This window comes from Salvelinus fontinalis, chromosome 29, assembly GCF_029448725.1.
Source record: "Salvelinus fontinalis isolate EN_2023a chromosome 29, ASM2944872v1, whole genome shotgun sequence".
Classification (NCBI taxonomy): Eukaryota; Metazoa; Chordata; class Actinopteri; order Salmoniformes; family Salmonidae; genus Salvelinus; species Salvelinus fontinalis.
Window position 1 is genome coordinate 29,754,192 of NC_074693.1, and position 26,322 is coordinate 29,780,513.

The 26,322-nt window shown below is 45.1% G+C and overlaps 1 protein-coding gene across 1 annotated transcript; it reads left to right on the top strand.

Moving 5' to 3' along the window:
* The first annotated feature begins 394 nt into the window (after nucleotides 1–394).
* On the top strand, nucleotides 395–24,976 carry LOC129827813 (sodium-dependent phosphate transport protein 2A-like). The gene is made up of 13 exons (XM_055889011.1): nucleotides 395–556; nucleotides 707–895; nucleotides 2,813–2,959; nucleotides 3,343–3,486; nucleotides 4,373–4,484; nucleotides 5,420–5,615; nucleotides 7,240–7,335; nucleotides 7,705–7,837; nucleotides 8,482–8,649; nucleotides 8,887–9,003; nucleotides 22,511–22,635; nucleotides 22,959–23,228; nucleotides 23,419–24,976. Exons 1-13 carry the CDS (start codon nucleotides 496–498, stop codon nucleotides 23,734–23,736), a joined length of 2,076 nt encoding a protein of 691 aa, XP_055744986.1. The 5' UTR covers nucleotides 395–495; the 3' UTR covers nucleotides 23,737–24,976.
* The last annotated feature ends 1,346 nt before the right edge of the window (nucleotides 24,977–26,322 follow it).

The window sequence follows — 26,322 nt, forward strand, 5'->3', positions numbered from 1 at the left end:
TATTTGACCAAGAAGGAGAGTGATGGGGTGCTGCAACAGATGTCCTGGCCTTCACAATCACCCAATCTCAACCCAATTGAGATGATTTGAGATGAGTTTGACCACAGAGTGAAGGAAAAGCAGCCAACAAGTGCTCAGCAAATGTGGAAATTCCTTCAAGACTGTTGGTAAAGCCTTCCAGGTGAAGCTGGTTGAGAGAATGCCAAGACTGTGCAAAGCTGTCATCAATGCAAAGGGTTGCTACTTTGAAGAATCTCAACTATAAAAAAACACTTTTTTGGTTACTACATGATTCCATGTGTGTTTTTTCATATGTCTTCACTATTGTTCAACAATGTATAAAATAGTAAAAATAAAGAAAAACCCTTGAATAAGTAGGTGTGTCCAAACTTTTGACTGGTACTGTGTATTTTTGTTGCTGGGTTTTTCATTTATTTAAAATGGTCAAATATAATATAATACTATTTCTCTACAGCCCTATACAGTGAAGTCATCATGTCCTCTCGTCTAATCACAATAATTTCATCCAGCGTGGAACCTATGATCAACTACAACGGTAAATTCCAAGAGTGATATTTTATCATATCAAAAAGTGTGCCCAGAGAATTCAAGGCACTTTGTCAATAAATACAACTCTGACTTTATCTTCAACCTCAAATTCAGAATTAATTGTTTGAATTCAGTGAAATATAAACTGTGGTTTTAGGGGGACGGACCCATGGAACACCCGCTTCCCTGCGTCCCAAACATCTCCTGGAGGAGGACAGGGAGTCGGGCCTTGGGTCCACTCTGGACCTCATCAGCAGCTTGGAGGGGTACAGCCAGGAGGATGAACCAACCTCACCCACCTCCTCCCCCAAACAAAGGGAAGGGAACAGTCCCCCCAAAGAGCAAGGTACAGCACTCTGAAGTTTCAGACACATTTTACCCCTGCATTATACTATATTTACATCAACACTCCTACAAGAGGAGATACTGTGTAGTGAATGTGGAGGAGAGTCATTGTGATAACCTATTAGTAAGTCATTTTTTATTTTATTTTGTTAGGATCCCAATTGGCCCACACCAAATCTGACAGCTAGTCTTCCTGGGGTCCAACACAGTGAATAATACATTACAAACAAAAATACTTTACAATTTACATGCATTTAAAACATGAAAGGAAAATGTTCCTTTTTTTACAAACACATTTATGTCAATGTTTTGTTATAGAAGGGTCTAGACACCTTTTTTGTGATTTCACATGTTTTTGAGAAACTTATCCCAAACAGCAAATCACTTCCTCAGCCTCCTTGTGCATTATGGGGGCCCCGGCAAAACATGAACAAAGGCTCCAAAAACACACAGATTTGTCCTTTTAGAAACGGCCAAGCTCTCAGTGAAGTGATCATCCGAATTTTATCCCCAATGTTTTATTACATTTTCTACGACTCAAGCCGTTTCCCCTTTCCAGCTGTTCCATTCTCTGTGTTGCCTGCTGCTACAGGTAACTGCCAAAATTGTCATGAATACTCAGGGAGAAAAAGGTGTAGATTCACGCACTGAGCGTGGCAGGTGTTAATTTCGCCTTCGCAGAAGGCAGGAGTCGTGGTCACAGGCAGGCAATGGTCATACACAGGTAGGCAAACAGGCAGGTGAATCAAAACTAGGTTCTCACAACCGATCTAGGAAAAGGCTTAGTAGAGTCAAAATGAAAAATACCTCACAAAGGCACAAACAGAATGAACTGAACTAAATCTGGAGCTGATGAGACCAGGTGAGTAACTAACACAGGTGAAATCAATGAACAAAAATGAAAGACATGTCTATGTTCAAGAACACAACAAAACAGAACACAAGTTTGACTAAGAAAATAATACAGAACCTTACAAAAATAAAATAAACACCAACATAAAGTGTCTTAATAGGGCGTTGGCCACCATGACCTGCCAGAACAGCTTCAATGTGCCTTGGCATAGGTTTTTTTCTCTCCTCAATTGTCTAGTGTTGGTGATCACGTGCCCACTGGAGCCGCTTCTGCTTGTTTTCAGCTGATAGGAGTGGAACCCGGTGTGGTCGTCTGCTGCAATAGCCGTGACAAGTTGTGCGTTCCGAGATGCCATTCTGCACCCCACTGTTGTACTGCGCTGTTATTTGTCTGTTTGTGGCCTGCCTGTTAGCTTGCACGATTCTTGCCATTCTCCTTCAACCTCTGAAAAGCCCAGCAGGGCAGCTGTTTCTGAGATACTCGATCTGGCGTGTCTGGCACCAACGATTATACCATGCTCAAAGTCGTTTAGGTCACTCGTTTGGCCATTCTAATGTTCAATCGAACAGTAACTGAATGCCTCGATGCCTGTCTGCCTGCTTTATATAGCAAGCCACGGCTACGTGACTCACTGTCTTTACGAGCAATCCATTTTCGTGATAAACTGGCCACTGAGTGTATATAATGTGTATATATCTAAAACTACAACTAAAGTCACAAATGTACACAATTAATAAATAAAGAAACAATACAACTAAATATTAATAATGTGTGGATGTGTGTAGAGTGTGTGTTAAGAGTGTGTGTGTGCATCTATCTCTTATACGTACAGTACATGTCAGTACATGTACTGTACACACAAAAATTAGGTCACAATGGGGAGAGAAGTTGCTTATTTTGTCATTACGTTGTTGCCTTGTCTTTTCAAAGCGATACTGTTTCTAAACTAGGACAAATGTTTGTTTGTTCTTCAGGAAGAAACATTGTAATAATGCATTTGTTCTTTCCATCTTTTTCTTTCTTGTTCTTTCGTTCTCTGGTTGTTTCTTTTGTTTTGATCAGCAGCCACCGCAGAACCTGACATGGAGCTCAGTCCCAACAGAGTCAGAGAATTCTTCATCAACTGCTCCAAGATCCCTCTACTCCTCCTCCTCCTCTTCTTCTTCGTCTGTTCATTAGACACACTAAGTTCAGCGTTCCAGCTGGCTGGGGGTGAGTAGATTACACTCAACTGTCCCTCTGAGATTAATTTGGTAATGAGGGATTTTCTTTCTCACTATAATTAGGATGTTTTGCACTCTGTCCTGTCCTCTCTGGATGTGCTTTGTCAGATTAACTGACTCGTGCATTTTGATGACTGTGATGAGAAAACCTGTTGAAACCTGTGGAAACCTGTTGAAACCTGTTGAGTCGATGACAATTACTATTGTATAACTAGACATAACTAAACTGATACTATTGGTACAAACTGATTCATGATATGGTACTGTAAACTGTGTGTTTACTCTAACTCTGAACTAGGTGGAAACCCTGTCTATTGTCCTGATGTAGGAGATGTGTTAAGAGCTGTACATCCTGTATGTGTGTGACTGAAGGTAAGGTAGCGGGGGACATCTTCAAAGACAATGCGGTGCTGTCTAACCCAGTAGCAGGGCTGGTGGTGGGGATACTGGTCACTGTATTGGTCCAGAGCTCCTCCACATCCACCTCCATCATCGTCAGCCTCGTCTCCTCAGGATGTGAGTACTTGGAGAGAGAGATTCTGTGTTTGTGTGTGTGTTCGTGCAGGTGTGTGTGTGTGTGTGTGCGTGCCGTCTTGTGGGTTTGTGCATACATGTTTTTGGGCTTGTGTTGATCTGCATGAGGGTGAAAACATGGCTTGTAAATCTGAACTGAGTGAATAGGATTAAAGGGACCAGTGAAAACACGATGCTTATGAATTTGAAACAAAGTGGTGGAGCTCTCTCATCATTGTCAGTGCTTAGTTATGTACAACAGTCTCTTGGGGTGGGCTGTCTGCTGCTAATAGGGGTTATCCACAGAGACCTCTCATTCACTGTGTGTATGTGACCAGTGGCTATGGTACATCAGTATGCCAGGACTGTCTCTGTCTAAGCAGCCAATCTCAGAGAGGACACCAGGGGATTTATGGGCAATTACAACCGCTCAGCTTCCCTGTGCCTCCTGTCTGTCTGTGAGCTGTATGTATGTGTGAATACGCAAAGGGTCATCATCTGCATAATAGGCCCCAGCAATAATAAAGCCAGTTCTTCAGTTAAAAACTGAGATGCCTCCACTCACCTGCAAATTACCTTCAGTTTTTCCTCCATTAAAAGCATTTTGAAATAGGAAGGGTCAGGTTTGATAATATTTAATCCCTAGCATTACCATAATCATGGCACTATGCAGTCTGAGAAGAAGCCAAAGTCATTACATAAATATGGGAGGTTGTGTAACTGTCTGTCTGTCTGTCTGTCTGTCTGTCTGTCTGTCTGTCTGTCTGTCTGTCTGTCTGTCTGTCTGTCTGTCTGTCTGTCTGTCTGTCTGTCTGTCTGTCTGTCTGTCTGTCTGTCTGTCTGTCTGTCTGTCTGTCTGTCTGTCTGTCTGTCTGTTTCCTTCTGACAGTGCTGGAGGTCCGGTCTGCCGTTCCTATCATCATGGGGACCAACATTGGGACATCGGTCACCAACACCATCGTAGCCATGATGCAGGCAGGGGAGAGAAATGACTTCAAACGGTACAAGGGGATGGGAGGAGAGGAGATGGAAGAGAGGAAAGGAGAGAGGAAAGAGGAGAGGAGAAAGGAGAGGGGAGAGGAGAGGAGAAAGGAAAGGGGAGAGGAGAGACGAAAGGAGAGGGGAGAGGAGAGGAGAAAGGAGAGGGGAGAGGAGAGGAGAAAGGAGAGGGGAGAGGAGAGGAGAAAGGATAGGGGAGAGGAGAGGATAAAGGAGAGGGGAGAGGAGAGGAGAAAGGGGAGGGGAGAGGAGAGGAGAAAGGAGAGGGGAGAGGAGAGGAGAAAGGAGAGGGGAGAGGAGAGGAGAAAGGAGAGAGGAGGGGAGAGGAGAAAGGAGAGGGGAGAGGAGAGGAGAAAGGAGAGAGGAGAGGAGAGGAGAAAGGAGAGGAGAAAGGAGAGGGGAGAGGAGGATAGGAGAGAAGAGAGGAGAGGAGAGGAGAGGAGAAAGGAGAGGGGAGAGGAGAGGAGAAAGCTGAGGAGAAAGGAGAGAGGAGAGGAGGAGAGGAGAGTGAACTGTACTTCTCTCCAGTCCATGTGCTGTCATGTTAACAGTATAACATCATCTAACCATACATAAGCCTATCAACAGCAGCAATGACATTTCTCAAGCTGTTGACCCCATATCACTAAACTTATTAAGCACCCAGCACTACGGAGATTGTATTACTTTTGCCCATGTCATCACAAGGACCTTTCTGCTCAGAGTTCAAAGTTAAAAACACTTTATTGTCAATTATAAAGTGAAATGGACACTTTCACTAAACTAACTTAATCACATAACTCAGTCACATAAGTACATGACGAAACAAGTAATGCGTAAGGGCATATTATTTAAAAGTAATCAGTACAAGTACCCATAACATCGCAAAGGTAAGTTATTGGAGGAGATCAAACACACAATTAACCAACCCACAACTGGGTTCTGTCTCTGTGTTCAGGGCGTTTGCTGGGGCTACCATCCATGACTGTTTCAACTGGCTGTCTGTGCTGGTACTGCTGCCGATGGAGGTGGCTACAGGGCTGATGACCTACCTGGCCCGCATCGTGGTCACCAGCTTCAACATCCAGACTGGAGAGGACGCACCAGAGCTACTGAAGGTCATCACCGAACCAGTTACAAAACTCATCATACAGGTATTAATCAGTCACTAAACTCATCATACAGGTATTAACCAGTCACTTAACTCATCATGCAGGTATTAACCAGTCACTAAACTCATCATACAGGTATTAACCATTCACTAAACTCATCATACAGGTATTAACCAGTCACTAAACTCATCATACAGGTATTAACCAGTCACTAAACTTATCATACAGGTATTAACCAGTCACTAAACTCATCATACAGGTATTAACCAGTCACTAAACTCATCATACAGGTATTAATCAGTCACTAAACTTATCATACAGGTATTAACCAGTCACTAAACTCATCATACAGGTATTAACCAGTCACTAAACTCATCATACAGGTATTAACCAGTCACTAAACTCATCATACAGGTATTAACCAGTCACTAAACTCATCATACAGGTATTAGCCAGTCACTAAACTTATCATACAGGTATTAACCAGTCACTAAACTCATCATACAGGTATTAGCCAGTCACTAAACTCATCATACAGGTATTAACCAGTCACTAATCTCATCATACAGGTATTAGCCAGTCACTAAACTCATCATACAGGTATTAACCAGTCACTAAACTTATCATACAGGTATTAACCAGTCACTAAACTCATCATACAGGTATTAACCAGTCACTAAACTCATCATACAGGTATTAACCAGTCACTAAACTCATCATACAGGTATTAATCAGTCACTAAACTCATCATACAGGTATTAACCAGTCACTAAACTTATCATACAGGTATTAATCAGTCAAAAAACTCATCATACAGGTATTAACCAGTCACTAAAATCATCATACAGGTATTAACCAGTCACTAAACTCATCATACAGGTATTAACCAGTCACTAAACTTATCATACAGGTATTAATCAGTCAAAAAACTCATCATACAGGTATTAACCAGTCACTAAAATCATCATACATGTATTAACCAGTCACTAAACTCATCATACAGGTATTAATCAGTCATTAAACTCATCATACAGGTATTAACCAGTCACTAAACTTATCATACAGGTATTAATCAGTCAAAAAACTCATCATACAGGTATTAACCAGTCACTAAAATCATCATACATGTATTAACCAGTCACTAAACTTATCATACAGGTATTAATCAGTCATTAAACTCATCATACAGGTATTAATCAGTCATTAAACTCATCATACAGGTATTAACCAGTCATTAAACTTATCATACAGGTATTAATCAGTCATTAAACTTATCATACAGGTATTAATCAGTCATTAAACTCATAATACAATATAAAAAAAACTGTCAATATAACACCCAATGAATACCTGTCATAAACATGTTGGCTGTGCTCCCTGCTTATACCATCAAACCCCTGCAACTTATCCAAAATGTTGCTGCCGGGCTGGTGTTCAACCTTCCCAAGTTCTCCCATGTCACCCCGCTCCTCCGCACACTCCAATGGCTTTCACTCAAAGCTCGCATCCACTACAAAAATATACTTACCATGACTGTGATATATGTTTGTCCCACCCAACTATCTGAAGATGAATGCACTAACTGTAAGTAGCTCTGGAGAAGAGAGTCTGCTAAATGACAAAAATAAAATAAAAGTTAACAACCACTCTGTCTTGTCTCCATCAGTTGGATAGGCAGGTGATCACCGGCATCGCGATGGGAGATGAGAGGATGAGGAACAGGAGCCTAGTGAAGAAGTGGTGCCACACCGGGCTAGTTACGGTACAGACCCTCAACACCATCACTGTCTCAACACTGTCATCGTTGTCATCACTGTCACCCACAGACCCTCTGCCTCACCACGTCACGGTCTCAACACTGTCACGGCCAACACCGTCATCATCATCATGACTGTCACCACCGTCACTCTTGAGCCTGTCACCCCCACCAGCTGTTAAGGCTTTGGTGCGATAAGCTCTGTCGCTGATGAGACTTTCACTGTCACTATCACAGTGATTTATGAATATACTGTCTGTGAATGATAAGACATAAGGCATACTGTTTGCTATGTTTATCTTCTCTCTACCTTGCACTCTCTCTGCTATCTATCTCATATGCTTCTAAACTCTCTCCCCTTCTCTTTCCCATCAGTCCTCTCTTCAGTCCTCTATGAATATCAGCATCACTGGTTCTGACAACTGTAGCCCCGCCCATCTCTGCTTGCAGGAAGGTGACATCACCTGGACCACTCAGAATCTCTCCTCCGAGTTTAACATCCAGAAATGTAAATCCAACATAAATGACATACATTAAACTTACATACCACTGTTTTACATACTATTTTTGACATCACACTTATTTTAATTATTATTTATTTAGAGGTTTTTAGATTATTTTTTAGATTTGGGTTATTTATAGTTCATTTTCATTGTTTTAGCAGAATAAGAACTTTATACAGATGTAGAATCTCAATTTCAGCTAGTTTCCTACAGCAGGACTAGAATCCTGCAGCAACAAGAAATGTGAATTATTATGTGGATTATATTTAATGGATATTTTTTGTAGCGCATTTTCTGTTGGGGCAAATCAAATCTGACATGTTTAAAATGGAAATTACAAACTTTAGAAGCATTTTTAAACCTTGAATACACTACAAGTTTGCCTTTCCTGCTGTGCAGGAACATTTTCAACAAAAAAGACTGCTCAAATTATGATCCTACATCTGTATAGAGAAAATAATACATGCCATTTAGCAGACACTTATCTCCAAAGAGACTCACAGTCATGTGTGCATACATTTTTTACATATGGGTGGTCCCAGGAGTCAAACCCACTATCCTAGCATTGCAAACGCCATGCTCTACCAACTGAACTGCAGACGAGCACATTATTGTGAATTATTTGTCTGGTGCTCCTGGTTTCCTCCAGGTAGGCATCTGTTTGCTGATGCCGATCTGTCAGACCTGACGGTGGGGCTGATCCTCCTGGCCGGCTCCCTGGCCCTGCTCTGCACCTGCCTGGTGCTCCTGGTCAAGCTGCTCAACTCCCTCCTCCAAGGTCAAGTGGCAAAGGTCATCCAAAAGGTCATCAACACAGGTGGGCGCCGGTCAGAGATAGATTGCAAGATTTTTTACATACAATATATGAGAAAGCCAAGACAGACAGACAGACCTAATCAGGGTCGTCACTAGTTACCACAGCAACAAAGTCTTAATTATGTCTAAACCCTGCCTATTTCTGAAATCCACTAGCAAGATTTTCAGACAGACAAGAAAGACAGACAGGTAGACAGACAGACCTAATCAGGATCTTGCTCTAACCATTTCAATGTAGACTTGCCGTATCCGTTTGGCTGGCTGGCGGGCTACCTGGCCATGTTTGTGGGAGCAGGGATGACCTTTGTAGTGCAGAGCAGCTCTGTGTTCACCTCTGCCCTGACACCACTTATAGGTGAGTGACTTCTGGCTAGGGGAACATCTACCTGCCCCATTCTGACTTCTGGCTAGGGGAACATCTACGTACCCCATTCTGACTTCTGGCTAGGGGAACATCTACCTACCCCATTCTGACTTCTGGCTAGAGGAACATCTACCTACCCCATTCTGACTTCTGGCTAGGGGAACATCTACGTACCCCATTCTGACTTCTGGCTAGGGGAACATCTACCTACCCCATTCTGACTTCTGGCTAGGGGAACATCTACCTACCCCATTCTGACCTCTGGCTAGAGGAACATCTACCTACCCCATTCTGACTTCTGGCTAGGGGAACATCTATCTACCCCATTCTGACTTCTGGCTAGGGGAACATCTACCTACCCCATTCTGACTTCTGGCTAGGGGAACATCTACCTACCCCATTCTGACTTCTGGCTAGGGGAACATCTACCTACCCCATTCTGACTTCTGGCTAGGGGAACATCTACCTACCCCATTCTGACTTCTGGCTAGGGGAACATCTACCTACCCCATTCTGACTTCTGGCTAGGGGAACATCTACCTACCCCATTCTTGCATGAATAACAATTAAAACAACATTTGTAGGTTTTATGTAATGATTGAAATTATAGACAGAATAATCATAAATAAAGGCCATTTATCAATTTGGTTTATTCAAATCAGTTGTTCGGGGGGGAGAAGAAAAGGTCAATAGTTTGAACAAGACTAACAGATTCACTTGGGTTATGAAATCTATTCTCAGAAAAAACATTGATGTATACCTGAAATACGTAGCCTACAAACACAATCTATGAACTCACACAGAGACATACATTCTAGTTTTATCTCATTGCTGACATGCTGGTCCAGACTAAAACCCCTGTGGTTTGTGAGATAGCATGTTAATATACCGTAGAAAGACAGCAGGCAGTTAAACATGTACAATCAGATAAACATTGACCCACTTCACATCACATAGTTTGATGAAGCCAGAGTTAAACTTCCTCATGCATCTTCATTTGATGTATGGTTTGAATATTTATAAAAACATGAACAATGGATTAATGGGTATTTTTTGGGTTATCATCAGGTAAACCAGTTATGCTAATCCCATTAAGGTACAGCATAAATCACGTTTCTTAAATCAAAGGGAATATTCCATTACCTGATATAACAACAAATGGGTGTAAATCTTCAGTGGATCAGTGACCAGGAAGTCACACTGTTCATACTGTTCTCTGGCTGGATGTTTCTGGAGGTGAAGGCGTAGAGGAATGGATCCAAGCAGCTGTCGGTCAGAGATCCAGCAATTCTGCAATTGGATTCCCAGAACCCTCTCATAGCCTTTTCCCCCACAAAGATGACTGCCACTCCCAGCACATTCAAATCAAATCAAATTGTATTTGTCACATACACATGATTACCAGATGTTAATGCGAGTTTAGCGAAATGCTTGTGCTTCTAGTTCCGACAATGCAGTAATAACCAACGAGTAATCTAACCTAACAATTCCACAACTACTACCTTGTACACACAAGTGTAAAGGGATAAAGAATATGTACATAAAGATATATCAATGAGTGATGGTACAGAACGGCATAAGCAAGATGCAGTAGATGGTATCGAGTACAGTATATACATATGAGATGAGTAATGTAGGGTATATAAACATAAAAGTGCATAGTTTAAAGTGGCTAGTGATACATGTATTACATAAAGATGGCAAGATGCAGTAGATGATATGGAGTACAGTATATACATATACATTATATTAAGTGGCATTGTTTAAAGTGGCTAGTGATACATTTTTGATCAATTTCCATCAATTCCATTATTAAAGTGAGCTGGAGTTGAGTCAGTATGTTGGCAGCAGCCACTCGATGTTAGTGGTGGCTGTTTAACAGTCTGATGGCCTTGAGATAGAAGCTGTTTTTCAGTCTCTCGGTCCCTGCTTTGATGCACCTGTACTGACCTCGCCTTCTGGATGATAGCGGAGTGAACAGGCAGTGGCTCGGGTGGTTGTTGTCCTTGATGATCTTTATAGCCTTCCTGTGACATCGGGTGGTGTAGGTGTCCTGGAGGGCAGGTAGTTTGCCCCCAGTGATGCGTTGTGCAGACCTCACTACCCTCTGGAGAGCCTTACGGTTGTGGGCGGAGCAGTTGCCGTACAAGGCGGTGATGCAGCCCGACAGGATGCTCTCGATTGTGCATCTGTAAAAGTTTGTGAGTGCTTTTGGTGACAAGCCAAATTTCTTCAGCCTCCTGAGGTTGAAGAGGCGCTGCTGCGACTTCTTCACAACGCTGTCTGTGTGGGTGGACCAATTCAGTTTGTCTGTGATGTGTACGCCGAGGAACTTAAAACTTACTACCTTCTCCACTACTGTCCCGTCGGTGTGGATAGGGCGGTGCTCCCTCTGCTGTTTCCTGAAGTCCACCTTCATCTCCTTTGTTTTGTTGACGTGTGTGAGGTTATTTTCCTGACACGACACTCCGAGGGCCCTCACCTCCTCCCTGTAGGCAGTCTCGTCGTTGTTGATAATCAAGCCTACCACTGTAGTGTCGTCCGCAAACTTGATGATTGAGTTGGAGGCGTGCGCGGCCACGCAGTCGTGGGTGAACAGGGAGTACAGGAGAGGGCTCAGAACGCACCCTTGTGGGGCCCCAGTGTTGAGGATCAGCGGGGTGGAGATGTTGTTACCTACCCTCACCACCTGGGGGCGGCCCGTCAGGAAGTCCAGAACCCAGTTGCACAGGGCGGGGTCGAGACCCAGGGTCTCGAGCTTGATGACGAGTTTGGAGGGTACTATGGTGTTAAATTCTGAGCTGTAGTCGATGAACAGCATTCTCACATAGGTATTCCTCTTGTGCAGATGGGTTAGGGCAGTGTGCAGTGTGGTTGCGATTGAGTCGTCTGTGGATCTATTGGGGCGGTAAGCAAATTGGAGTGGGTCTAGGGTGTCAGGTAGGGTGGAGGTGATATGGTCCTTGACTAGTCTCTCAAAGCACTTCATGATGACGGAAGTGAGTGCTACGGGGCGGTAGTCGTTTAGCTCAGTTACCTTAGCTCTCTTTGGAACAGGAACAATGGTGGCCCCTTGAAGCATGTAGGAACAGCAGACTGGGATAAGGATTGATTGAATATGTCCGTAAACACACCAGCCAGCTGGTCTGCGAATGCTCTGGGTGCGGATGCGGATGCGGCTGGGGATGCCATTTGGGCCTGCAGCTTTGCGAGGGTTAACACGTTTAAATGTTTTACTCACGTCGGCTGCAGTGAAGGAGAGTCCGCAGGTTTTGTTAGCGGGCCGTGTCAGTGGCACTGTAATGTCCTCAAAGCGAGCAAAGAAGTTATTTAGTCTGTCTGGGAGCAAGACATCCTGGTCCGCAACGGGGCTGTTTTTCTTTTTGTAATCCGTGATTGACTGTAGACCCTGCCACATACCTCTTGTGTCTGAGCCGTTGAATTGCAACTCTACTTTGTCTCTATACTGACGCTTAGCTTGTTTGAATGCCTTGCGGAGGGAACAGCTACACTGTTTTTATTCGGTCATGTTTCCGGTCACCTTGCCCTGGTTAAAAGCAGTGGTTCGTCACTTTCAATCCACGGTTTCTGGTTTGGGAATGTTTTAATAGTTGTTGTGGTTACGACATCGCCAATGCACTTTCTAATGAACTCGCTCACCGAATCAGCGTATTCGTCAATGTTGTTGTTGGACGCAATGCGGAACATATCCCAATCCACGTGATTGAAGCAGTCTTGAAGCGTGGAATCAGATTAGTCGGACCAGCGTTGAACAGACCTGAGCGCGGGAGCTTCTTGTTTTGTGACACGGTGAGGAGTGCATGGAATGATGAAGGTCACAATGATGCTGGTCACTAACCTAGTCATCCTGCGGCTCCTGAAGAAGGCTGTTTGGTTCACCTTTCTGTGGAGGTGGATATAGGCGGTGGCCACGAGAAGGGAACAACAAATCCCAGGACAGTATTGAGGAGTATACCGGCCATTTCCTGAGTGTCTGATGTGAAAACATACTGACACTGTACCTGTCCACTCTCATCTGGCTTCAAATCTCATAACATCACCCCAGAAGACATATTCATAACCCCTGTTACTCCCCAAAGGACAGCCAGCAGACCTGTCTTCCCTGCCACCCGTACGCACCGTGTCTTCCCTGCCACCCGTGTCTTCCCTGGACCACCCGTACGCAAGCATGAAAAAGTTGCTTAGAAAAAAAGTCTGCTAAATGGCATATATTCTATATGAACATACAAAGAGACAGGGTTTCATCCAGATAAACCATAGGTCGTGGACCCATACAAGCAGCGTGATGAGGCAAAGTAGATCAGATACAGTCGGCATCTGGCTCAAACTAGCTATATCTTGGTTTTGGCGAAGGACAACCAATCACTGGGATGTTCTCGGGAATGCTGATTAGGCAGCAGAGAGACATGACCGCGCTAGGCTGTCATATAAAGTACTGTTCTCATCTGACAGGAGGTACAGTACTCTGAAAAGCTGTTTTTCTGTCCAGTGGATTTGCTATCCAAATATAGTCTTAGTGAGTTGGTAGTTATGGAAAGGCCATGGTTAGATGTTGTGTGTCAGTGGGACTTTGCATGGGCCCTCTGAATATCTTGAACTCTTTATGTGAAACCACAAATGACGATGTCTTTATCTTAATTTACCTGTAGAATGTTGGATAACCAAGCAACCAATGAACTATCAGAGTTGTTCCTGCTCTAACACATGGAAAGTCAAATCAACCCCTCATATCTATTTCATATCTGATCTCTGGAGAATTTTAGGAAATGGAAATGGAAATGTTTTGGGGAAATGTTCTTTCAATTATAATGTAAACAATGTACTGGTATACATTATCACAACATCACAGGAGGTTGGTGGCACCTTAATTGTGGAGGGTGGGCTTGTGGTAATGGCTGGAGCGGAATAGGTGGAATGGTATCAAATACTTCAAACACATGGTTTCTATCTATTTAATGCCTTTCCATTTGCTCCGTTTCAGCCATTATTATGAGCCGTCCTCCTCTCAGCAGCCTCCACTGTCCAATATATCATATTTCTATTCGCATCTAAGACTCAGTTTCGGATTATTCCTCATGTTGACGGTGTGCAGGTCTCTCTCTCTCTTCTTATTTTTCAATTACCTTCAAATACATTCTTAAATAAGTATTTAGCCAAAGTTTGTTTGAAAATACAAGTGTAGTTGAATATTGGAATGTATTTGCAAATACATTTGGAAAGTATTGGCTTGTATTTAAACCTACTTCCAATTTAAGTAGTTGTAGTGGGCTGTGTATTAGAAAATACTTAAATACACAGAAAATAAGTATATCAAATACAAATACTTAAATAATCGTACATTCGTATTTTACACTGTTGAAATAACTAATGAGTGTCTGGAAATTCTACAAGATTGTGGCTTTCAGATGACTGGTGTCTACTGGTCAGTGGTGGAAAAAGTACCCAACTGTCAGACTTGAGTAAAAGTAAAGATATCTTAGTAGAAAATGACACAAGTAAAAGTGAAAGTCACACAGTAAAATACTACTTGAGTAAAAGTCTAAAAGTATTTGGTTTGAAATATACTTAAGTAACAAAAGTAAATGTAATTGTCACGACTTCCGCCGAAGTCCGAGTGGCAGTGGTATGGAGAGGGGAGGGGGGGGCAATGCAAATAGTCTGGGAAGTCATTTGACTAGCAACATTTGAAATAATGTTTTTTACATTAGATATAAGTAGAGACTCAGAGCTAGAAAATGTTATTTCATACACTATAGTTGAGGAACAATGGTAAAGTAATTCTGCTTTGAAAGTTGATAAACTCGGTCTCCGGCTCAAACTGGAAAGATCGTGGTTTTAACGATGGTTGAACATCACTGCGATGTTCCCTGGAACTCCGATTAGGAAGCAGAGAGACATGGCCACGCTAGAGGCTAGATATCCACAGTTCCAGGAGAAGGCTGAAGGACTGAGGAAGGAAGCAGAGAGACAAGGCCACGCTAGAGGCTAGATGTCCACAGTTCCAGGAGAAGGCTGAAGGACTGAGGAAAGAAGCAGAGAGACAGGACCACGCTAGAGGCTAGATGTCCACAGTTCCAGGAGAAGGCTGAAGGACTGAGGAAGGAAGCAGAGAGACAGGACCACGCTAGAGGCTAGATGTCCACAGTTCCAGGAGAAGGCTGAAGGACTGAGGAAGGAAGCAGAGAGACAGGACCATGCTAGAGGCTAGATGTCCACAGTTCCAGGAGAATGCTGAAGGACTGAGGAAGGAAACAGAGAAACAGGACCACGCTAGAGGCTAGATGTCCACAGTTCCAGGAGAAGGCTGAAGGACTGAGGAAGGAAGCAGAAAGACAGGACCACGCTAGAGGCTAGATGTCGACAGTTCCAGGAGAATGCTGAAGGACTGAGGAAGGAAGCAGAGAGACAGGACCATACTAGAGGCTAGATGTCCATAGTTCCAGGAGAAGGCTGAAGGACTGAGGAAGGAAGCAGAGAGACAGGACCATGCTAGAGGCTAGATGTCCACAGTTCCAGGAGAATGCTGAAGGACTGAGGAAGGAAGCAGAGAGACAGGACCATGCTAGAGGCTAGATGTCCACAGTTCCAGGAGAATGCTGAAGGACTGAGGAAGGAAGCAGAGAGACAGGACCACGCTAGAGGCTAGATGTCCACAGTTCCAGGAGAAGGCTGAAGGACTGAGGAAGGAAGCAGAGAAACAGGACCACGCTAGAGGCTAGATGTCCACAGTTCCAGGAGAATGCTGAAGGACTGAGGAAGGAAGCAGAGAGACAGGACCACGCTAGAGGCTAGATGTCCACAGTTCCAGGAGAAGGCTGAAGGACTGAGGAAGGAAGCAGAGAGACAGGACCACGCTAGATGCTAGATGTCCACAGTTCCAGGAGAAGGCTGAAGGACTGAGGAAGGAAGCAGAGAGACAGGACCACGCTAGAGGCTAGATGTCCACAGTTCCAGGAGAAGGCTGAAGGACTGAGGAAGGAAGCGTTGGAGGTGGAGTAGTTTAAGGTGGACAAGTTAAGTTGCTCTATTTCTAGCAGTGAGATAAACGGACTGGTTGACTGGGACGAAGTCAGTTCCTTGTTTAGATTTAATGACATCAGACAGTTTTTAGAACAGCTGGTTTTCTGTCATGCGAATATTTCCTTTTCAAATAGAGTCTCAGTGAAGTGGTGGTTTGGGAAAAGCTCTGGTTGGATGTTGTGTGTCAATATGTATTTGCATGGGACATCTGAATATACTGAACTCATGACACCACTGATTATCTTGTTTGTCAGTTCATCTTGAATTTTCTAGTCAGAATCTTGGACAGCCTTTGGACAGGAAGGTGGGTTCCTATTCTAACTTGAAACATGTTGGGTGGATGAGTGTTGTTATACATGTTCAGATTTACATTTACATTTAAGTCATTTAGCAGACGCTCTTATCCAGAGCGACTTACAAATTGGTGCATTCACCTTATGACATCCAGTGGAACAGCCACTTTACAACAGTGCATCTATCCTAGGTATTCCTTAAAGAGGTGGGGTTTCAGGTGTCTCCGGAAGGTGGTGATTGACTCCGCTGTCCTGGCGTCGTGAGGGAGTTTGTTCCACCATTGGGGGGCCAGAGCAGCGAACAGTTTTGACTGGGCTGAGCGGGAACTGTACTTCCTCAGTGGTAGGGAGGCGAGCAGGCCAGAGGTGGATGAACGCAGTGCCCTTGTTTGGGTGTAGGGCCTGATCAGAGCCTGGAGGTACTGAGGTGCCGTTCCCCACACAGCTCCGTAGGCAAGCACCATGGTCTTGTAGCAGATGCGAGCTTCAACTGGAAGCCAGTGGAGAGAGCGGAGGAGCGGGGTGACGTGAGAGAACTTGGGAAGGTTGAACACCAGACGGGCTGCGGCGTTCTGGATGAGTTGTAGGGGTTTAATGGCACAGGCAGGGAGCCCAGCCAACAGCGAGTTGCAGTAATCCAGACGGGAGATGACAAGTGCCTGGATTAGGACCTGCGCCGCTTCCTGTGTGAGGCAGGGTCGTACTCTGCGGATGTTGTAGAGCATGAACCTACAGGAACGGGCCACCGCCTTGATGTTAGTTGAGAACGACAGGGTGTTGTCCAGGATCACGCCAAGGTTCTTAGCGCTCTGGGAGGAGGACACAATGGAGTTGTCAACCGTGATGGCGAGATCATGGAACGGGCAGTCCTTCCCCGGGAGGAAGAGCAGCTCCGTCTTGCCGAGGTTCAGCTTGAGGTGGTGATCCGTCATCCAGACTGATATGTCTGCCAGACATGCAGAGATGCGATTCGCCACCTGGTCATCAGAAGGGGGAAAGGAGAAGATTAATTGTGTGTCGTCTGCATAGCAATGATAGGAGAGACCATGTGAGGTTATGACAGAGCCAAGTGACTTGGTGTATAGCGAGAATAGGAGAGGGCCTAGGACAGAGCCCTGGGGGACACCAGTGGTGAGAGCACGTGGTGAGGAGACAGATTCTCGCCATGCCACCTGGTAGGAGCGACCTGTCAGGTAGGACGCAATCCAAGCGTGGGCCGCGCCGGAGATGCCCAACTCGGAGAGGGTGGAGAGGAGGATCTGATGGTTCACAGTGTTGAAGGCAGCCGATAGGTCTAGAAGGATGAGAGCAGAGGAGAGAGAGTTAGCTTTAGCAGTGCGGAGCGCCTCCGTGATACAGAGAAGAGCAGTCTCAGTTGATTGACTAGTCTTGAAACCTGACTGATTTGGATCAAGAAGGTCATTCTGAGAGAGATAGCAGGAGAGCTGGCCAAGGACGGCACGTTCAAGAGTTTTGGAGAGAAAAGAAAGAAGGGATACTGGTCTGTAGTTGTTGACATCGGAGGGATCGAGTGTAGGTTTTTTCAGAAGGGGTGCAACTCTCGCTCTCTTGAAGACGGAAGGGACGTATCCAGCGGTCAGGGATGAGTTGATGAGCGAGGTGAGGTAAGGGAGAAGGTCTCCGGAAATGGTCTGGAGAAGAGAGGAGGGGATAGGGTCAAGCGGGCAGGTTGTTGGGCGGCCGGCCGTCACAAGACGCGAGATTTCATCTGGAGAGAGAGGGGAGAAAGAGGTCAGAGCACAGGGTAGGGCAGTGTGAGCAGAACCAGCGGTGTCGTTTGACTTAGCAAACGAGGATCGGATGTCGTCGACCTTCTTTTCAAAATGGTTGACGAAGTCATCTGCAGAGAGGGAGGAGGGGGGGGGAGGGGGAGGAGGATTCAGGAGGGAGGAGAAGGTGGCAAAGAGCTTCCTAGGGTTAGAGGCAGATGCTTGGAATTTAGAGTGGTAGAAAGTGGCTTTAGCAGCAGAGACAGAAGAGGAAAATGTAGAGAGGAGGGAGTGAAAGGATGCCAGGTCCGCAGGGAGGCGAGTTTTCCTCCATTTCCGCTCGGCTGCCCGGAGCCCTGTTCTGTGAGCTCGCAATGAGTCGTCGAGCCACGGAGCGGGAGGGGAGGACCGAGCCGGCCTGGAGGATAGGGGACATAGAGAGTCAAAGGATGCAGAAAGGGAGGAGAGGAGGGTTGAGGAGGCAGAATCAGGAGATAGGTTGGAGAAGGTTTGAGCAGAGGGGAGAGATGATAGGATGGAAGAGGAGAGAGTAGCGGGGGAGAGAGAGCGAAGGTTGGGACGGCGCGATACCATCCGAGTAGGGGCAGTGTGGGAAGTGTTGGATGAGAGCGAGAGGGAAAAGGATACAAGGTAGTGGTCGGAGACTTGGAGGGGAGTTGCAATGTGGTTAGTGGAAGAACAGCATCTAGTAAAGATGAGGTCAAGCGTATTGCCTGCCTTGTGAGTAGGGGGGGAAGGTGAGAGGGTGAGGTCAAAAGAGGAGAGGAGTGGAAAGAAGGAGGCAGAGAGGAATGAGTCAAAGGTAGACGTGGGGAGGTTAAAGTCGCCCAGAACTGTGAGAGGTGAGCCGTCCTCAGGAAAGGAGCTTATCAAGGCATCAAGCTCATTGATGAACTCTCCGAGGGAACCTGGAGGGCGATCTTGGATGATGTGTTCTACACATTGGTAGTGTAAGCCAGTTGTTCTCAAACTGTACCAGTATCCCCAACATGTACCTTTTTATGTCCATTTTACCTGTAAGACTATGGTCTCGTGAGTCTTTTCAAGTACTCCTGGTTCAGAACCACTGGTGCTGTTGTCTTTACATCCTGTAGGTCTGGTGTGTGATTGGAGGTTAACTTTACTTTATGCTATTGGTCAAAAACTTAGATTTTGAATCCAAACAGTCACATGTTATAAAGGGGTATCAGTTTCTCTTTCTCTTTGTTCCTGACCTGTGCTGATGAAATACACTCTCTCTTTCTTTCTCTCTCCACCCCAGGGACTCTTGTGGCATGGCCTTTCAGGCTATGACTTCTCTCTCTCTCTCTCTCTCTCTCTCTCTCTCTCTCTCTCTCCTTCTAATGCTTCTGAAAGCTTTGTAAATTAAGCTTATGCCTTGTTTGTGATTTCATTCATTTTACAATGATATTAAATCTCTGACTTTGATATAGACAATTCTTATTCCTTACTTGATAGTGTATTCCTGTAGCTCTTTAATGCTGCAATATGTAACTTTTTGGGTGACCCAACCAAATTCAAATATAAATGTGAGTTAATAGATCTGTCATTCTCATTGAAAGCAAGTATAAGAAGCGGTATATAATGTATGTAATATGTCCGCTATTTCTATGCTTCCCATGCAATATTATAGGTTATATTTCACAGCGGTTTAGATGGTATAATGATTCTGTACACTATAATAGCTTGTTATGTCACATACACTGAAATTAGGCAAACTTACAATTTTAGCAACCAGGAAATGGCGAGGGGATTTCTGTATAGTGCACCTTTATGAGTATTGGTTGCTTTATCTTTATCTTTATGGAGTCAGATATTCCTCTTAATAGACTTTGTCCATTCATTTCATAGTCTTATTGTGGGTCGCATGTAAGAAGTATACAATATACACATAATGTATCAAATATTACCCCACTACAATGTAAGGGGTGAGTTAGCCCCTCTACAAATATTACCTACTACAATGTAAGGGGTGAGTTAGCCCCTCTACAAATATTACCCACTACAATGTAAGGGGTGACTTAGCCCCTCTACAAATATTACCCACTACAATGTAAGGGGTGACTTAGCCCCTCTACAAATATTACCTACTACAGTGTAAGGGGTGAGTTAGCCCCTCTACAAATATTACCCACTACAATGTAAGGGGTGAGTTAGCCCCTCTACAAATATTACCCACTACAATGTACATTTACATTACATTTAAGTCATTTAGCAGACGCTCTTATCCAGAGCGACTTACAAATTGGTGCATTCACCTTATGACATCCAGTGGAACAGCCACTTTACAATAGTGCATCTAAATCTTTTAAGGGGGGGGGGGGGGGGGGGGAAGGATTGCTTTATCCTATCCTAGGTGAGTTAGCCCCACCACAAATATTACCCACTACAATGTAAGGGGTGACTTAGCCCCTCTACAAATATTACCTACTACAGTGTAAGGGGTGAGTTAGCCCCTCTACAAATATTACCCACTACAATGTAAGGGGTGAGTTAGCCCATCTACAAATATTACCCACTACAATGTAAGGGGTGAGTTAGCCCCTCTACAAATACTACCCCACTCCAATGTAAGGGGTGACTTAGCCCCTCTACAAATATTACCCACTACAATGTAAGGGGTGAGTTAGCCCCTCTACAAATATTACCCACTACAATGTAAGGGGTGAGTTAGCCCCTCTACAAATATTACCCACTACAATGTAAGGGGTGAGTTAGCCCCTCTACAAATATTACCCACTACAATGTAAGGGGTGAGTTAGCCCCTCTACAAATACTACCCCACTCCAATGTAAGGGGTGACTTAGCCCCTCTACAAATATTACCCACTACAATGTAAGGGGTGAGTTAGCCCATCTACAAATATTACCCACTACAATGTAAGGTGTGAGTTAGCCCCACTACAAATATTACCCACTACAATGTAAGGGGTGAGTTATCCCCTCTACAAATATTACCCACTACAATGTAAGGGGTGAGTTAGCCCCTCTACAAATATTACCCACTACAATGTAAGGGGTGAGTTAGCCCCTCTACAAATATTACCCACTACAATGTAAGGGGTGAGTTAGCCCCTCTACAAATATTACCCACTATAATGTAAGGGGTGAGTTAGCCCCTCTACAAATATTACCCACTACAATGTAAGGGGTGAGTTAGCCCCTCTACAAATACTACCCCACTCCAATGTAAGGGGTGACTTAGCCCCTCTACAAATATTACCCACTACAATGTAAGGGGTGAGTTAGCCCATCTACAAATATTACCCACTACAATGTAAGGGGTGAGTTAGCCCCACTACAAATATTACCCACTACAATGTAAGGGGTGAGTTAGCCCCTCTACAAATATTACCCACTACAATGTAAGGGGTGAGTTAGCCCGTCTACAAATATTACCCACTACAATGTAAGGGGTGAGTTAGCCCCTCTACAAATATTACCCACTACAATGTAAGGGGTGAGTTAGCCCATCTACAAATATTACCCACTACAATGTAAGGGGTGAGTTAGCCCATCTACAAATATTACCCAGTACAATGTAAGGGTTGAGTTAGCCCATCTACAAATATTACCCACTACAATGTAAGGGGTGAGTTAGCCCATCTACAAATATTACCCACTACAATGTAAGGGGTGAGTTAGCCCATCTACAAATATTACCCACTACAATGTAAGAGGTGACTTAGCCCCTCTACAAATATTACCCACTACAATGTAAGGGGTGACTTAGCCCCTCTACAAATATTACCCCACTCCAATGTAAGGGGTGACTTAGCCCTTTCTACAAATATTACCCCACTACAATGTAAGGGGTGACTTAGCCCTTTCTACAAATATTACCCCACTACAATGTAAGGGGTGACTTAGCCCTTTCTACAAATATTACACAACTACAATGTAAGGGGTGACTTAGCCCCATTACAAATATTACCCACTACAATGTAAGGGGTGACTTAGCCCCTCTACAAATATTACCCACTACAATGTAAGGGGTGACTTAGCCCCACTACAAATATTACCCACTACAATGTAAGGGGTGTGTTAGCCCCTCTACAAATATTACCCACTACAATGTAAGGGGTGAGTTAGCCTATCTACAAATTTTACCCCACTACAATGTAAGGGGTGACTTAGCCCCACTACAAATATTACCCACTACAATGTAAGGGGTGACTTAGTCCCTCTACAAATATTACCCCACTCCAATGTAAGGGGTGACTTAGCCCTTTCTACAAATATTACCCACTACAATGTAAGGGGTGACTTAGCCCCACTACAAATATTACCCACTACAATGTAAGGGGTGACTTTGCCCCACTACAAAGTAATTAGCAAATCGCTATCATCTTACAGCAGACACACTTTTCTGTGTGCCACATGAACAATGGTGAACCCTTCTCCTGGTTTGCAGGTATTGGTGTGATCAGTCTGGAGAGGGCCTATCCACTGACTCTGGGCTCCAACATCGGCACCACAACCACAGCCCTGCTGGCAGCCCTGGCCAGCCCTGGGGACAAACTGGCTGCTGCCATACAGGTACGGACCGTTGGGGAATAACTTATTTCGCAAAAGGCTTTATTCAGAACAACTTATATTCAAATAAAAGGGCTAAGAAACAGCAAAAGATACCTTTCAAGTAAAACCCTTTTTGAAGGAAATGGTTTCCCCCAATGTCCACCTAATACCGTTCATCTTGTCTTTCCTCTCAAATGTCCACCTAATACCGTCCATCTTGTCTTTCCTCTCAAATGTCCACCTAATACCATCCATCTTGTCTTTCCTCTCAAGTGTCCTCCTAATACCGTCCATCTTGTCTTTCCTCTCAAATGTCCACCTAATACCGTCCATCTTGTCTCCAGATTGCTCTGTGTCACTTCTTCTTCAACATCCTGGGAATCCTGCTGTGGTACCCCATCCCTGTGACACGTGTCCCCATACGCATGGCTCGTGCCCTGGGTGAACGCACCGCCAAGTACCGCTGGTTCGCTGTCCTCTACCTCCTCTTCTGCTTCCTGCTCCTCCCGTCCCTGGTCCTAGGCCTCTCATTGGCTGGCTGGAGAGTGATGGTGGGAGTGGGCGCACCATTTGTGTGTGTGACTGTTTTCATTGCCTTGGTGAACCTGATGCAGGTGGGTTAGAAATACTGTAATCAGCTATTCTTGGAGAACATTGGAAGTCGAATTGATGATGGATGCTGTACGTTTTTATGAGGATTTTCTACTCAACTTCCATTGTCATCCAAGAGTGGTTGAATAGTTCAGATGTATCAAATTTGATTGGTCTACGATTGGTTGGTAACAACATTTCTCTGTGCTGCAGGCTCACAGCCCTGGCCACCTGCCCGTCCGTCTCCAGAGCTGGGACTTCCTGCCTCGCTGGATGCGATCCCTCAAGCCCCTTGACAGGGTCATCACCAAGGCAACTAGCTGCTGCAGCACTGGCCATGCAACCGGAGACAACCAGGCGGCGCCCGTTAACGCGGTAACGACCCCTGTTGACCCCAAGGTTGCATCCGCCCAGAGGAAGGCTGACCTAGCGTATGATAACCCCGTCCTTGAGTACCTGGATGAGACGAAGCCAGGTGTACCTGTGTTTAAACTGAAGGGTCTGGAGAGGTGCAACAGCACACCCCTCTAAAGGAGATGGATCTTGGTCTGACATGGGAAGGGTTGGTTTAATATTTTCTATTTAATCTCAGGAGTGCACTGCTCTGGGCCTCAAGGGCCATAGAGTGTTCTGGTCCTTGGCTTATAATCTATGATTGATTTCTGCCAGCTGTGCAGTCTCTCTATAGCCAATCAATGACATATATTGATAAATGAAGTGCCTGGGAGATGTACTGTACAGTATAAAGCCCAGAAGGAGATCTTATAGTCTTTGAGGACTGGAGTTGTTCACCCTCTTCTGTGAATATGTTTTATTATCATAGTGATCAAGACTGGATCCAGTAGTCTAGATTGAAGATGACAGAGGTTAAGACAGCAGATTCTAATATCCCATAACTCTTTACAAAAATGGGACCAGTTATGCTAGTTAATATCGGTCCAGGTCCAATGAATGTGTTTATTTTCGAACGCTGTCACATGGAATTATTCTATTGTTCTAACCAGTATATTTTCGACCTAGCAAGTATCTAGTTCCCTACGTGTGGTTGGGATGGATAAGCACTCGAAGACATCACAATGGAATCAACGAGGGCTCAGTTCACAGATAATCTAAACCAGATGGGCGTACATGAAATGAATGTGTACTGTGTGTCACTGTGTGGGTTAGAATGTCCATAGTAGGTGTGTTTTTATAAGTCTATGTAAATGTGTCTGTTTGTGGGTTGGCTTATGTGTTAGTCATACACGCGTGTACCTACTCTAGCAAATGTAGCTTCACAGAAGTCAGTTGATTATGCAGAAGAAGATCATGCTTCAAGCCCCTTGATGATGCTGTTCCCTGTAGGGAAGAAATACTTTACTAGCACTTTGGGAACAGAATGAAACGTTCAGATCAACAGTGTCTCTCTTTGCTCCAAGAACCAAAGCAGAGTGCAGAGTGTGCAATGATATGAAACACTAAAAGGAACTTGTTTGTCAGACAAGGGTGGAAGAAATATTTAGAAGAAAGACAAAGATACTAATAAAGTGCTTGCTACTGTATTATACAGCTCTCTGTATATGCCATTGATCGTTTCCCTGACAAGTGTCTATCTAATGATATAGCAACATTTCTATAAAACAATGATATCTTGTCAAACAATATGTGTACATACATTTGATTGATATAATGGTAACCGGGCCTTTCAAATAAAAAAGCAATCATAAGCAACAAAAATCAAGAGAAGAACCCTGTCGTTGTCGTGCCATGTCTGAAGTCGTAACTAAGTCAGTATCTCATCAAATAGCTACAAACCTGTGTTATATTTAGTGGGCAAAACACTAGAACAGTTTCTAAAAGGTGCTACTACTTAAACTTCCCAATAAGAACACAGAAGATCATTTTCCATCTAGAACATCTACTTCATTTCTGGCTACTGAACATGACCCTAGACATCATCGATCCCCCCTCAGCAGCCCTCCACCCTATCACCCCGTCGGTCATTCAATCAGTAGCCCTCCACCCTGTCACCCCGTCGGTCATTCAATCAGCAGCCCTCCACCCTGTCACCCCGTCGGTCATTCAATCAGCAGCCCTCCACCCTGTCACCCCGTCGGTCATTCAATCAGCAGCCCTCCACCCTGTCACCCCGTCGGTCATTCAATCAGCAGCCCTCCACCCTGTCACCCCGTCGGTCATTCAATCAACAGCCCTCCACCCTGTCACCCCGTCGGTCATTCAATCAGCAGCCCTCCACCCTGTCACCCCGTCGGTCATTCAATCAGCAGCTCTCCACCCTGTCACCCCGTCGGTCATTCAATCAGCAGCCCTCCACTCTGTCACCCCGTCGGTCATTCAATCAGCAGCCCTCCACCCTGTCACCCCGTCGGTCATTCAATCAGCAGCCCTCCAACCTGTCAACCCGTCGGTCATTCAATCAGCAGCCCTCCACCCTGTCACCCCGTCGGTCATTCAATCAGCAGCCCTCCACCCTGCCACCCCTTCGGTCATTCAATCAGCAGCCCTCCACCCTGTCACCCCGTCGGTCATTCAATCAGCAGCCCTCCACCCTGTCACCCCGTCGGTCATTCAATCAGCAGCCTTCCACCCTGTCACCCCGTCGGTCATTCAATCAGCAGCCCTCCACCCTGCCACCCCATCGGTCATTCAATCAGTAGCCCTCCACTCCACGCCGCAGTCAGTTACTTTCCACCCTGTCCCCTACCCTCTAACCTCCACCCTGTCTGTCCCCTACCCTCTAACCTCCACCCTGTCACTTCCCTACCCTCACCCTGTCAGTCCCCTACCCTCCAACCTCCACCTTGTCAGTCCCCTACTCTCCACCCTGTCATTCCCCTACCCTCCACCCCATCAGTCCCCTACCCTCCAACCTCCACCCTGTAAGTCCCCTACCCTCCACCTTGTTAGTCCTCTACACTCCAACCTCCACCCTGTCTGTCCCCTACCCTCCAACCTCCACCCTGTAAGTCCCCTACCCTCCAACCTCCACCCTTTCAGTCACCTACCCTCCAACCTCCACCCTGTCAGTCACCTACCCTCCAACCTCCACCCTGCCAGTCCCCTACCCTCCAACCTCCACTTTGTCAGTCCCCTACCCTCCAACCTCCACCCTGTCAG